The sequence below is a fragment of the Hypanus sabinus genome, chromosome X2, assembly GCF_030144855.1.
Source record: "Hypanus sabinus isolate sHypSab1 chromosome X2, sHypSab1.hap1, whole genome shotgun sequence".
Classification (NCBI taxonomy): Eukaryota; Metazoa; Chordata; class Chondrichthyes; order Myliobatiformes; family Dasyatidae; genus Hypanus; species Hypanus sabinus.
The window spans coordinates 27,692,856-27,705,863 of record NC_082739.1 but is presented as its reverse complement, the minus strand read 5'-3'; the positions used below and the strand labels follow the sequence as shown (position 1 = coordinate 27,705,863).

The window sequence follows — 13,008 nt, the reverse complement described above, 5'->3', positions numbered from 1 at the left end:
AGACAGCTGAAAGCCATTCAGTGGCATTTGACTTAAGGTGGTGCCCTTCCAATGTAGAGGCCTCCTTTATTGGCTTATTCCTCTAACAAGGTGTGATAGTGGCTGATCAGCTGTAGCTGAATATCACCCTGAAGGATGACTGGGAAAGCTGATTACTCAAGGTTATTATTTTTCCCCATCAAGATGGTGGACCATGTTTCCTGTTTGTTGGATCATAGGTTAATGTATTTTTATGAAAACCGGTTAGCTACATTCATAAACTGGCCATTCACTGAGAGCTGTTGTTGTACACCAGAAAATGTGAGTAAGGAGCCAATGGCCAACAGCTGTTAATATATCTTGTGTGCAGAGTGAATGTGAACAAATAAAATCAATTTAGGGCCTATTTCCGGATGTAAAATGTGATTTTTGATTGTGTGAAATAGGTTAGTGTTTATTTTCTTCCTGAAATCTATTTACTTCTGCAGTCCAGCTATTTTTCTTTTGAAGAACTTTGTTTTTATCTGAGAAATCTTGAAGTAGGCAATAAGCCGTTTTATGTGTTTGGGCTGCAATGTGGCATGTAAGCTTTTTGGTTAATAAAACTTAAATGGTGATTAATCCAAACTTTCAGAGGAAATGACTGTGGTCACCTATTGATTTGAATGACCTGGTTTGAATCAGCACGCATCAAGCCATTAGATGAAGGCCCATAAATTGTTTTGGGTGACCATGATAATTATTACATCATAGTAGCTGTATTATGAGTTGTAACTGTTAAACTTTGTGCATTAAAGATTGCATACACAATTCAGAGTAAACTTTCAGCCAGTTGGACCAGACCAGATTCTAGTTCCTGGTATACGCCAGTAGTGATCTCCCAGTGTTAAAATCCATGGTCCCATCACCAATTCCTGGCCAGCAATTATTTTGCTTGTTTCCTGCTGCCTTCCACTGGATCGAGTTCTGTTTCTCCCTTGTTCAAACGGGAAAAAGAAATTAAAGATCTTGTTCCCAAATGAAGCCTGTCCTTGCTGGGCTGGGAGAAATAAACAGGCAGTTAGTAAAGAAGCTGAAGTTGTTATTTAATTTGGTTAATTGGAAATACTGCATTAGTAGGATTCATCCTGAGGATGAGAAAATTAGCATCCTCTAGTTTAAAATATTCGGCTGGCTTGTAATGGTGAAGTCTGTTTCTGATTTAAACAGAATTGAATGTAGTATCCTTAAATGTATATTTGTGATCTTGATGGCTGATTGCCTCAGATTATCATCTTTTACAAAATTGCCACTGATTCTTATTGGTGAGCTAGTTCAAATGTCCACTGTCCTACACAGTAATGTTCTAATACAAACTCTTACTTGTTTGTGAATGTTAATTGCCTCTTGATCTGGCAGTTTAATACCTATGAAAAATAATTTTTTTTCTGCTAGCAACCATATTATCTGTTTAATTCCCTTCCAGTGCTCTTTATTTTTTAACCTCTAATCAAGAGTCATTCATCTGTATTTTTTACATATTCTATTTTAATATCTAAGCAAGAGACTGTCCTCTTTGAGCACTGTAATGCATGGAACTACTATTTTCTCCCATGTCTTGCATTTGATTCAGCACAACTACCCTTCACTAATTATGATCACTTCATTTGTGTATTGGTTATACAACACAGAAATGAGCCCTTCAGCCCAGTTAGTCCAGGCTTCGCATGTGAGCTAGCTCCATTTGTCTGAGTTCATGCCAGATTTCTCTAAAGTTTAGAGTCTAACCCTTTGTTATCCACATGCCTCTTCTGGTGCATTTTGGATGTTAATGTATTTGCCCCTTCCATAAATCAATAGAACGATGGTCCCAACATGCTCCTCCACGGATCCCTCAGTCACTTATCCAGCTTCATTTCCCAAGGATAAGCCAATCTTTGCCTTGTAGGACCCATATTGCCTGAGCAAACATTTCTAAACGATTCTTACCCCATCTAATTGTGTAACGTGGCAGTCCTGTTGTCTATTAGGAAACTTTAAATCACCACTCTGACAACCCTATTATTCTTGTAACTTCCTGCAATATCTGCACTTGTTTCTTGAATTTCTATGGACTATACGTGGAGATGATAGTACAATGCCAATAAAGTGACCATCCCTCTTGTGTCTCAATTCCACACAAAGCCTCACTGGATGATCCTTCAATAATTTCTTCAGACTATTGATATAGTCCGACAGCCTGGAAACAGGCCCTTAGTCAGCATAGGAATGTTGCCCATACTGGGCTAGTCCTGCCTGCTGCATTTGATCCATAGCCATAGAAAGAATTCGGTATCAGGAAGAGGGGCATTGCTGTTGACGTGCAGGATAGATTTAGTATGGTTTGTTATGGCTTGTCCGTCAGCATTCTTGAACTCTGCTCGCCTTGCCCTTCACTTTGACAGGAACATGCAGGCCTTGCGCTCTTGGCATCACACTTCAAAAGCCCTGCTTGACACTCGGTTCCCTGTGACTTGTGTCCCTACCAGCCTCTGCAAGAATACTGTGTAATGGCTCTAAAATTGACTCTGCCCCAATTTGGGGATATTACCTGTCATTACTTCTCCATAGCTATTTTAAAACTAATAGAATTATCACTGGCCCCAAAGTCCTTACTGACAAGATTTTCACTTGGCCTATCTCATTGGTAAGAAGTGGACCCAGTTTCACCCCTTCTCTATATTGAGAAAGGAAGCCTTCTTGGACACACTTCACAAATTCCACTCTGTTTTGCAGTATGGTTCGCACAGTCAACATCGGGGAAGTTTTAAAATCTCCCACTAATCCTATCAATTAAGTTTACAACTGTCAGCAGCATATCTGCTCTAATTCTTGTAAATGCCAGTGACTTTCCCTTTCATAATTCTATGGTTTACCTATTTGACATCACCGGATGATCTCCCAACAATATCCTCTCCAAGAACCATTGTTATATTCTTCCATCAAGAAGGGGAAATTTCCCCTCTTCCCTGCAAACTTGTCATGCCTGTAGCTTCTGAATCCGAGAACATTTCAGCTGCAGTCCTCACAATGCTTCTGTTAGTGCTCGGAAAGTCAGGCTATGTCTACACTAGACTGGATAAATTCATAACCAAAGCTCTTTCTCTTCGTTTTGATCCTCTGTCCACACTGAAACGGCGTTTTCCTCCCCTGAAAACAGAGCTTGTAGCGGTGTGCTACGTGCAGCGCTAAAATTACGACACGGAGTCGGTAACTGCAGTCGAAGGAAAAACTTTATTCGAAATCCCCAGCCTCACTTTTAAGCCTCCCTCAACCTGCCCCCCCGGTAGCGCATAGGCTCCAAAGCTCTGTGCTCGCAAACCCCCGTAGGCTATCTCCCTTAGCTGGAAAGCTGGCTAATTGTGAGCCGGTTCGGATGTGCCAGGAAATGGGTCGCCACAAGCTTTTCTAAAACACCCCCCAGAGTGTGTAATTTTGAAAATGCCGCTTGTGCAGGAGTAATGTGGATGGGGTAACCGGAGATTTCTAAAAACGCTGTCATGACGTGCCAAAACACATGGCGGCATTTCATTGTTTTCCCTAACGCAAACCCCCACACAGCCTAACAATTTTAAAACAGACAGCAACGAGACTGAAGCCAGAAGAGTTAGAAATGTACTCACCAAGTACTTTGACCCATAACTTACTGAATAAATATACTCACTTTGCCATGTTTTCTGTCCTTGCTCGTATGAAGGTGGTTTACCTATTTATGCAAGTACTTCTCTGACGATAGATGTGTAACAGCCTAATGTAACATTGTATGGAAATACAAGATAACACTGATGCAGACATGTTTTATACATTTCACAAAGTGCTTTATTAATGCAGCAGTTAGTCAGTTTTTCAATGTTCATCGTCAGCTGGGTCATACTGTCCGTGAACTCCCTGTTGGTTGCGCTCATACACTCCAATATTTGTTGTTTTTTTTTAGTTTTAAGTGCTCCTGCATGAGAGCAAACAGCTATTCATCGTTTAGCAATTTTAAGTTTTTCTAGTCTGTAACGGCACAAACGTGAACTTTAACTGCGAGTTTCAACACCAAACGTGTTGCTTGTTTTCTGTAGATGTGTCCTGCGCATGCCCAGTGATTCACCCAAATACCTGTTTTAATGTGGATGGAGGTATTTTCAAAAACGCTTGGTATGGATGCCTATCGTTTTTACGTGAAACCGGCGTTTTCAAAATTATCTGGTCTAGTGTGGATGTCGCCTCGGTCTTCAGAGCCAATGCGCACAGAGTTCACCCACCTCACCTGTTAAGCCACTTGTATCGAAAGAAATGAAGTTTGAACAAATGGTCTTAGCTCTCCCATTCCTCCTGTGTACCCTGATGACTAAACTCGCTCTCATTGGCTACAGTACTATCTCCTGATATCACACCATCCTCTCCACTGCTCAGGGCCCACATCCTGCCACTCTAGTTTAAATTATCCTGAGTAGCACCAACAAATGTCCCAGCCAGGTTACTGGTTTCCCTCCAGTCTAGGTGCAACCCATCTCTTGTACAGGTCACCCCTTCCCAAGAAGGTGTCTCAATGACCAAAGGGCTTGAATCCCTGGCACCCCCAACTCCTCAGCCACACATTCATCTGAGCAATATTTCTATTCTACCCTCAGTAACACAGACATCACTACCCTTGAGTCTTGCTGTTTAGGTTCTTTCCTAACTGCCTATGCTCACTGCACAGGACATCCCTCTTTCAATGTGCACTGTGACCTCTGGCTGCTCACCCTCCCTTTTGGGAAAGTTTTGCAGTCACTCCGAGAGACCCCTGACCCTGTTTCTCTTTTGTAGCAACAGAATCTCCCATCTTTTCCTATAATTGTCAAGTTGCCGATTGCTATCTGAACCTCTGAACTTCAGAGGTGCTCTCAGTGCCAGAGGTTGCTGCTGCCGTGCAGTGCCCAGAATGATAATTCCCACTCCTTCCACCCAGTATTGGTATGGGTGAATGGCCATAGGGAGACCCTGCACTGTCTGCCTTTCCTGTGGCCACCAAGCTGGCTGCAGCCTGTACTTCATTTGATTTTGTTCATTTCTTGCAGTTTTTATGTACTGCTGTCGCACAGTAAATGTCACTCCTTCTGCCAGTGATATACCTTGTGTGTGACCACCTCAAACTTCTTGTCTGTGACGCTCATGGGGTCTGCCCGATGTCCCACAACCTGTAGGAGGAGCATGCCACAGCCTTAACTACATTGTAATTACACTAAAGTTTGTAAAGGACTACTCAGGGCTTGTTTCCTTTGCCCAGGCTCCTCTTGCTAAAGCTCAGCAACTATTCCTTGTGCAGTGTCCTCCTGACTTGACTTGCCTTTTGATTGGCTATCCTCTTCACAAGCTAGCCAGTTGGATTGCTCTACTCCATCTCCTGTCTTGCAGCCCACAAGGTGAGCTCTCCACTAAAGCTCATACAAAACTTCCTGCCTTCAACTGAACAAGATAAACTATTAATGCTCTTTAAATCTCCCTGTTGCTACTTTGTTCTGCTTTCTGATTGAAAACAAGGTCAGTTCTCCATTACAGCTCATTCAGAAGTTCCTGTCCCTACCTTATCAGATGAAGACCTTTTTAATCAAAACATGTCTTCTCCCTTGATTTTGCCTTTCACACTTGTATGCTGGAACGTTTAGTTCCCCATAGAATATACGTTTGGCAACTTTGATTGAAAGAGGTCTGAGAAGGTGATGAGGACAGGCAAAAGTTCCATTTACCTTGAGTTTTATCTGGCAAATACATGGCAGAGGCAAAATTAATCATTCTCTGAAGAATCAAATGTTAGCTTGGAAAATAAGATGACCAATGATACTTGTATCTGTTTCTTTGAGATGGCCAAGGCTGGTTTTCTACATTGTCCAACTGAGGATGAACTGGATGTTGTTATGTGCTTCTTCTGTCTGAAGGAGTTGGAAAGCTGGGAGCCTGAAGATGATCCCTGGTATGTGTATGGATTGGATAAACTTGTCACCAGCTCTGAAAGTGAGATAGGATTGAACTGGGGTAGGAAAGGACATTTCCTTTTGGTTATCATGCCGACAGGAATGTTAAAAGGGTCATCCAATTAACTTGTTTTCCTTTCTTCACCCATTGCAGCTATGCCTCAAAGCTGATAAGAATTGTTTCATCTACCCTTCTGGACAGTGTGTTTCAGATAATTAACTTTTCTCCCTTATTTGGGTTTTCTGCTCCTGAGTTTCCCCAATCCCAATGCACACAAATCTGTCCTGTCCTGTCTCCACTGACTCATTCTTAACTTCCCATTGCCTTGGCGAAAGCAGCCAATGTAATTCAGGGCTCTCACCCCTGTTTGCTCTCTGCTCCTTTCCACTGGGCAGGAGATAAAAGGGCTGTATATTCACATGGGCAACTTCTATCTCACTTAGCAGGTTTGTGTCTTTCAATCTACTGTACCTTGCTGTAGCCCTTGCATCTTGTCTGCATGCATGACACTTTCTGGAACACCTCATTATGGTGTGTAAAAAGCTTTTCCCACTGTATCATAACCAATAATGTTCTGTATTATTCTAGTTCCACAGACAACTTGTTTCAGTAGATGTCTGGCTGGTGCTTGGAGCATTTGGCATAATCACTTTGGTGATTATTAAATCTCAATTGTTCTGTGCCTTGCCAGTGACATTGAATCGCAATGCCCCTCCCATTTTCTGCACTAACTTTCATCTATCATTTACCTGTTCTACCAGTCTTGAAAGATCTGCCAGCTACTTGATTGGCAAAATGATTAAAAAAAAAACAACAAAAAATTGCCTCATTCCTATCCCCACCTCAATAATGTTGAAAAGCTGTGATACATTGTTATAGAAACATAGAAAATAGGTGCAGGAGTAGGCCATTCAGCCCTTCGAGCCTGCACCACCATTCAGTATGATCATGGCTGATCATCCAACTCAGAACTCTGTACCTGCTTTCTCTCCATACCCCCTGATCCCTTTAGCCACAAGGGCCATATCTAACTCCCTCTTAAATATAGCCAATGAACCAGCCTCGACTGTTTCCTGTGGCAGAGAATTCCACAGATTCACCACTCTCTGTGTGAGGAAGTTTTTCCTCATCTCGGTCCTAAAAGGCTTCAATATATATATATATCTTTAAACTGTGACCCCTTGTTCTGGACTTCCCCAACATCGGAAACAATCTTCCTGCATCTTGCCTGTCCAATCCCTTTAGAATTTTATACGCTTCAATCAGATCAATAATATACTATCAATGTTTTGAGGAGCTGTACCGTAAACTCCTTGGTGTTGTATTCTCTGTCCCAGCTACTAGGCTTCATCTTGTATTCCTCCTTCCCTTCAGCACCAAAGGGGTGGTGTATGTTTGGGGACCCAAGTTGCAGGATGTATACAAGTGGAATCTTGAAGTACTGCTGGACAGGATCATCGAAGGCAGCAGCATGGGTAGAATAGGTAGTTAGTATGAAGCTCGAGAGAAGGGAAGCAAGTACACACGCATCAAGTGGTCATTGGGCTACAACTGAGTTCCTGTGTCCAGTTCTGCTCTCACCAGAGGAAGGATGAGATTGCATGGGAGAGGATGCAGAGGAGATCCTGCAGGATGTTGTCTGGATGGGATTTTGAAGTGGGAAGGCTGGGGAACTGGAAGATGTACAAACTACCAGGAATCTAGTTACTATTTTCCCCTTGGCAAATGTCCATAAACTTGTGTTTAAGGCAGGAGGTATGGTTGGGGGGGGGGGGGACTTTGAATTTGGAGCTAGCTGGCTGAGTGAGGGCATGAAGGCACGAGGCTCTCAAATGAATTGTGTAAGTACTTTCAGCAAAAGGGCACTGTAGGTTATTGACTATAACATGGCCTGTAACAGGGGAGGAATAAACTGGCCAGACAGCACAGTTTATTCTGACTCCAACTTGCAGATGGGCCTCTTTCTGCTTTGTTTCCTGAGTGCTCAGTTGTTTTCCTCCTTGCAAACAGTGACGTTCAGATGTGTAGCAATGCAGTCAGTGGTTCTTTGCATCTCAATATATGTCAACTGTGGATGGGATAAAATGGGCAAATCAACACTGTTCTAATATGGTCTGGTATTGATTTGTTCTGTGTGGTGACTGCAAATGGCTGCTTGCTGTGTTAATGAGATGGCTCATGGTGAGCTCTGGCTAACTGTCTTGTTTTATTTCAATTCTTCCTCTGAACTTGCCAAAAGGGCAGTACACCAAAGTCACTCTCCATCTTGTGAATTCCTGGCACTGAAAATGGATGTATTGGATCTGACAGTGGAAGAGTTCTTCAAGCTGGAGATGGACTGGCTGAAGTTGTACCTGGTGAGAGGGTCAATCTATTTACTTGGCCTTTGGCATTCTAAATGTCGGGTGGCACTGTCGCGTAGTGGTTAGCACACACTGTTACTAGCAACCAGGATCATTTCCTGCCTCTGCACGTACAAAGTTTGTGCATCCTCCCTGCGACCACAAAAGTTTCTTCCATGTGTTCTGGTTTCCTCCCATAGTCTAAAGGCCTCCTGGTTAGTAGGTTAACTGGTCGTTGTAAATTGTCCCATGATTAGGCTGGGATTAGATTGGGGGTTGCTGGGTGGCGTGGTTTGAAGGGCTTGTTCCACACTGTATGTCAATAAATAAAAGTTCTAAGTTGCCGGAGCTTTCTGTAATCAGGTTGTTGAAGTTGTACAGAGAGAGGTGTATGGTTGTCTGTATCTGCTTGATCCAGTCTCTGCCCAGGAGGCTGCAATCCATGAAAGGTTTGATGCTGTTTCTTTTCCCTAGAAAAAGATTGCTTCGGAGCAAGTCAGCATCTACCGAGAGTCGGTGAAAGCTGCAAGAGTGAAAGTCTTGGGAAAGCTGACTGGAGCTGACCCGTAACTCCCTTATTGAAGTGCTGAGCTGGAACAGACCACACCGGACATTAACTGTTGATAATAAAGTTGTATGCATTTTACTGTGGTTTCTTTGGAAAGTTTTCATTTGTTGCAACAGTTTAATAGATTAAACTTCGCAGGAGAGGGGTTTATTGTTGAAATGAGCTGATTCTGTCCTGGGATTTAAGCTCCCTGAGGAAATGGTTAACAACTGCTTGCTTTCCCCAATCTTCCTGAACTGAGCATGTCAACTGCCCAGTACTGCAGTTCCAATTCCTTTTCCTCGGGGTGGTGGAGAGAGGAAGCATGCAATGTCAACATCATTTGACATTATGGTTTCATGGAGACTGTTTATAGAAAATTAGTATCTGCTCACCTTAGTTTCCAATGTGAGATGTTAAAGATATCGGTATGTCATTCCGTTTACCGAATAGGTTTGCACAAACCCATGTTTCCACATGGTTAGTTTGGTACTGAATCTTAGTCAAATGTAGAGCGCACAGTACGTGTCTAGTCCATGCCAATCTGATCTGCACCCAGATCATACCTCTCAAAAGCCCATGTATAGTGTCTTTAAAAAGTATTTGCCCCCCCCCCTCCAGGAGTTTTCATGTTCTAGTTTACAACGTTTAAGAGATTTTTGGATAGGTACATGGAGCTTAGAAAAGTAGAGGGCTGTGGGTAAGCCTAGTAATTTAAGGTAGGGCCATATTTGGCACAACTTTGTGGGCCAAAGGGCCTGTACTGTGCTGTAGGGTTTCTGTTTCACAGTGGATTTAATTTGGCTTTTTTTTTTGACATTGATCAACAGAAGTCTTTCACGTCAAGGTGAAGACAAATCTCTACAAAGTGATTTATTTAAATTACAAATAAAAACATAGCTTGCCCAAGTATTTACCCACCTCAAGTCAGTGTATATAAATATAATAGATGAACCAGCAATTACAGCCTTGAGTCTGTGTGGCTAGGTCTGTATCAGCTTTGCACATCTGGACACTGCAAAATTTCCCTGTTCTTTACAAAACTGCTCAAGCTCTGTCAGATTGCATGAGGATCGTGAGTGAACAGCCCTTTTCAATTCCAACCACACATTCTCAATTGGATTGAGGTCTGGGCTCTCACTTGGCTGCTCCAGGACATAGCTTTGTTTTTAAGCTATTCCTGTGTAGCATTGGCTCTACACCTGGGATCACTGTCTTGCTGGAAAACAGATCTCAGAGGTCACAGTTCTCTTGCAGACTGCATCAAGCTTTCCCTGTTCTGTAAGATTCTTGGGCTGTCTTGCATGCACTGCTCTTTTGAGGTCTATGCACAGATTTTTGATGTTTAGGTTGGGGGACTGTGAGGGCCATGGCAAAACCTTCAGCTTGCGCCTCTTGTAGTCCACTGTGGATTTTGAGGTGTGTTTAGGATCATTATCCTGTTGTAGAAGCCATCCTCTTTTCATTTTCAGCTTTTTTACAGATGGTGTGTTGTTTGCTTCCAGAATTTGCTGGTATTTAATTGAATTCATTCTTCCCTCTACCAGTGAAATGTTCCCCGTGCCACTGGCTGCAACACAAGCCCAAAGCATGATTGATCCACCCCCTTGCTTAACAGTTGGTTGTAGTGAGGGGTTCTTTTCATGAAATTCTGCACCCTTTACAAATTGGATTAGTAAGTAGGCAGATGATACTAAGATAGGTGGTGTTGTGGATAATGAAGTAGGTTTTCACAGCTTGCAGAGATTTAGGACAGTTAGAAGAGTTGGCTGACAGGTGGCAGATGGAGTTTAATGCTGATAAGCATGAGGTGCTACATTTTGGTAGGACTAATCCAAATAGGACATAGATGGTTAATGGTTGGGCATTGAAGAATGCAGCAGAACAGAGTGATCTAGGAATAATGGTGCATAGTACCCTGAAGGTGGAATCTCATGTGGATAGGGTGGTGAAGAAAGCTTTTGGTATGCTGGCCTTTATAAAGCAGAACATTGAGTATAGGAGTTGGGGTGTAATGTTAAAATTGTACAAGGCATTGGTAAGATCAAAGTTGGAGTATTGTGCACAGTTCTGGTCACCAAATAATAGGAAAGATGTCAGCAAAATAGAGTACAGAGGAGATTTACTAGAATGTTACCTGGGTATCAGCACCTAAGTTACAGAGAAAGGTTGATCAAGTTAGGTCTTTCTTCTTTGGAGTTTAGAAGGTTGCAGGGGATTTGATAGAGGAATTTAAAATTATGAGGGGAAGAGATAGAGTTGACTATCACTTGACAGGCTGTCACATTCTGGATCTCCATCAGCATCAATGGTGCTCCCAGTGCTGGTGTGACAGATGGATACAGAGATGTGAACTGTACATGGTGCTCCCAATCTTAGTGGGACAGATCAATATAGAGATGGGAATTGTACATGGTGATCCAGTGCTGGTGTGACAGATGGATACAGAGATGTGAACTGTACGTCGTGCTCCCAGTGTTGGTGTGACAGATCGATATAGAGATGTGAACTGTACATGGTGATCTCCGTTCTGGTGTGACAGATGGATACAGAGATGTGAACTGTACATGGTGATCTCAGTGTAATTGTGACGGATGGATATAGAGATGGGAACTGTACATTGTGCTCCCAGTGTTGGTGTGACAGATCGATATAGAGATGGGAACTGTACATGGTGATCCCAGTGTTGGTGTGACAGATTGATAGAGATGTGAACTGTACATGGTGCTCCCAGTGTTGGTCTGTCAGATCGATATAGAGATGGGAACTGTACATGGTGATCCCAGTGTTGGTGTGACAGATGGATACAGAGATGGGAACTGTACATTCTGCTCCCTGTGCTGGTGTGACAGATGGATACAGAGATGGGAACTGTACATGGTGATCACAGTGTTGGTGTGACAGATCGACATAGAGATGGGAACTGTACATGGTGATCCCAGTGCTGGTGTGATGGATGGATACAGAGATGGGAACTGTACAAGGTAATCCCAGTGTTGGTGTGACTGATGGATACAGAGATGGGAACTGTACATGGTGATCCCAGTATTGGTGTGACAGATCAATATAGAGATGGGAACTGTACATGGTGATACCAGTGCTGGTGTGATGGATGGATACAGAGATGTGAACTGTACGTCGTGCTCCCGGTGTTGGTGTGACAGATGGATACAGAGATGTGAACTGTACATGGTGCTCCCAGTGTTGGTCTGACAGATCGATACAGAGATGGGAACTGTACATGGTGATCCCAGAGTTGGTGTGAGGGATGGATACAGAGTTGGGAACTGTACATGGTGCTCCCAGTGTTGGTGTGACGGATGGATACAGAGATGGGAACTGTACATGGTGATCCCAGTGCTGGTGTGACAGATCAATGTAGAGATGGGAACTGTACATGGTGATCCAGTGCTGGTGTGACAGATGGATACAGAGATGTGAACTGTACATGGTGCTCCCAGTGTTGGTGTGACGGATGGATACAGAGATGGGAACTGTACATGGTGCTCCCCGTGTTGGTGTGACGGATGGATATAGAGATGGGAACTGTACATGGTGATCCAGTGCTGGTGTGACAGATGGATACAGAGATGTGAACTGTACATGGTGCTCCCAGTGTTGGTGTGACAGATGGATACAGAGATGGGAACTGTACATGGTGCTCCCACTGTGGGTGTGACGGATGGATACACAGATAGGAACTGTACATGGTGATCCCAGTGTTGGTGTGAGGGATGGATACAGAGATGGGAACTGTACATGGTGATCCCAGTGCTGGTGTGATGAATGGATACAGAGATAGGAACTGTACATGGTGCTCCCAGTGTGGGTGTGACGGATGGATACATAGATGAGAACTGTACATGGTGATCCCAGTGTTGGTGTGATGGATGGATACGCAGATGGGAACTGTACATGGTGATCCCAGTGTTGGTCTGTCAGATCGATATAGAGATGGGAACTGTACATGGTGATCCCAGTGTTGGTGTGACAGATGGATACAGAGATGGGAACTGTACATGGTGCTCCCAGTGTTGGTCTGACAGATGGATACAGAGATGGGAACTGTACATGGTGATCCCAGAGTTGGTGTGAGGGATGGATACAGAGATGGGAACTGTACATGGTGATCCCAGTGTTGGTGTGACAGATCGATATAGAGATGGGATCTGTACATGG

The 13,008-nt window shown here is 43.4% G+C and overlaps 1 protein-coding gene across 1 annotated transcript; it reads left to right on the top strand.

The window, feature by feature from the left end:
• The first annotated feature begins 222 nt into the window (after positions 1-222).
• On the top strand, positions 223-8,852 carry LOC132385054 (baculoviral IAP repeat-containing protein 5.1-like). The gene is made up of 4 exons (XM_059956755.1): positions 223-300; positions 5,829-5,938; positions 8,180-8,297; positions 8,757-8,852. Exons 1-4 carry the CDS (start codon positions 223-225, stop codon positions 8,850-8,852), a joined length of 402 nt encoding a protein of 133 aa, XP_059812738.1.
• The last annotated feature ends 4,156 nt before the right edge of the window (positions 8,853-13,008 follow it).

Excerpts from the sequence above, each read along its gene's own strand:
- LOC132385054 (XM_059956755.1), top strand. The coding sequence starts at position 223 with ATGTATTTTTATGAAAACCGGTTAGCTACATTCATAAACTGGCCATTC. Across the intron at positions 5,939-8,179 it reads GAGCCTGAAGATGATCCCTG|GGCAGTACACCAAAGTCACT; the intron begins GTATGTGTATGG and ends ACTTGCCAAAAG. Across the intron at positions 8,298-8,756 it reads ACTGGCTGAAGTTGTACCTG|AAAAAGATTGCTTCGGAGCA; the intron begins GTGAGAGGGTCA and ends TCTTTTCCCTAG.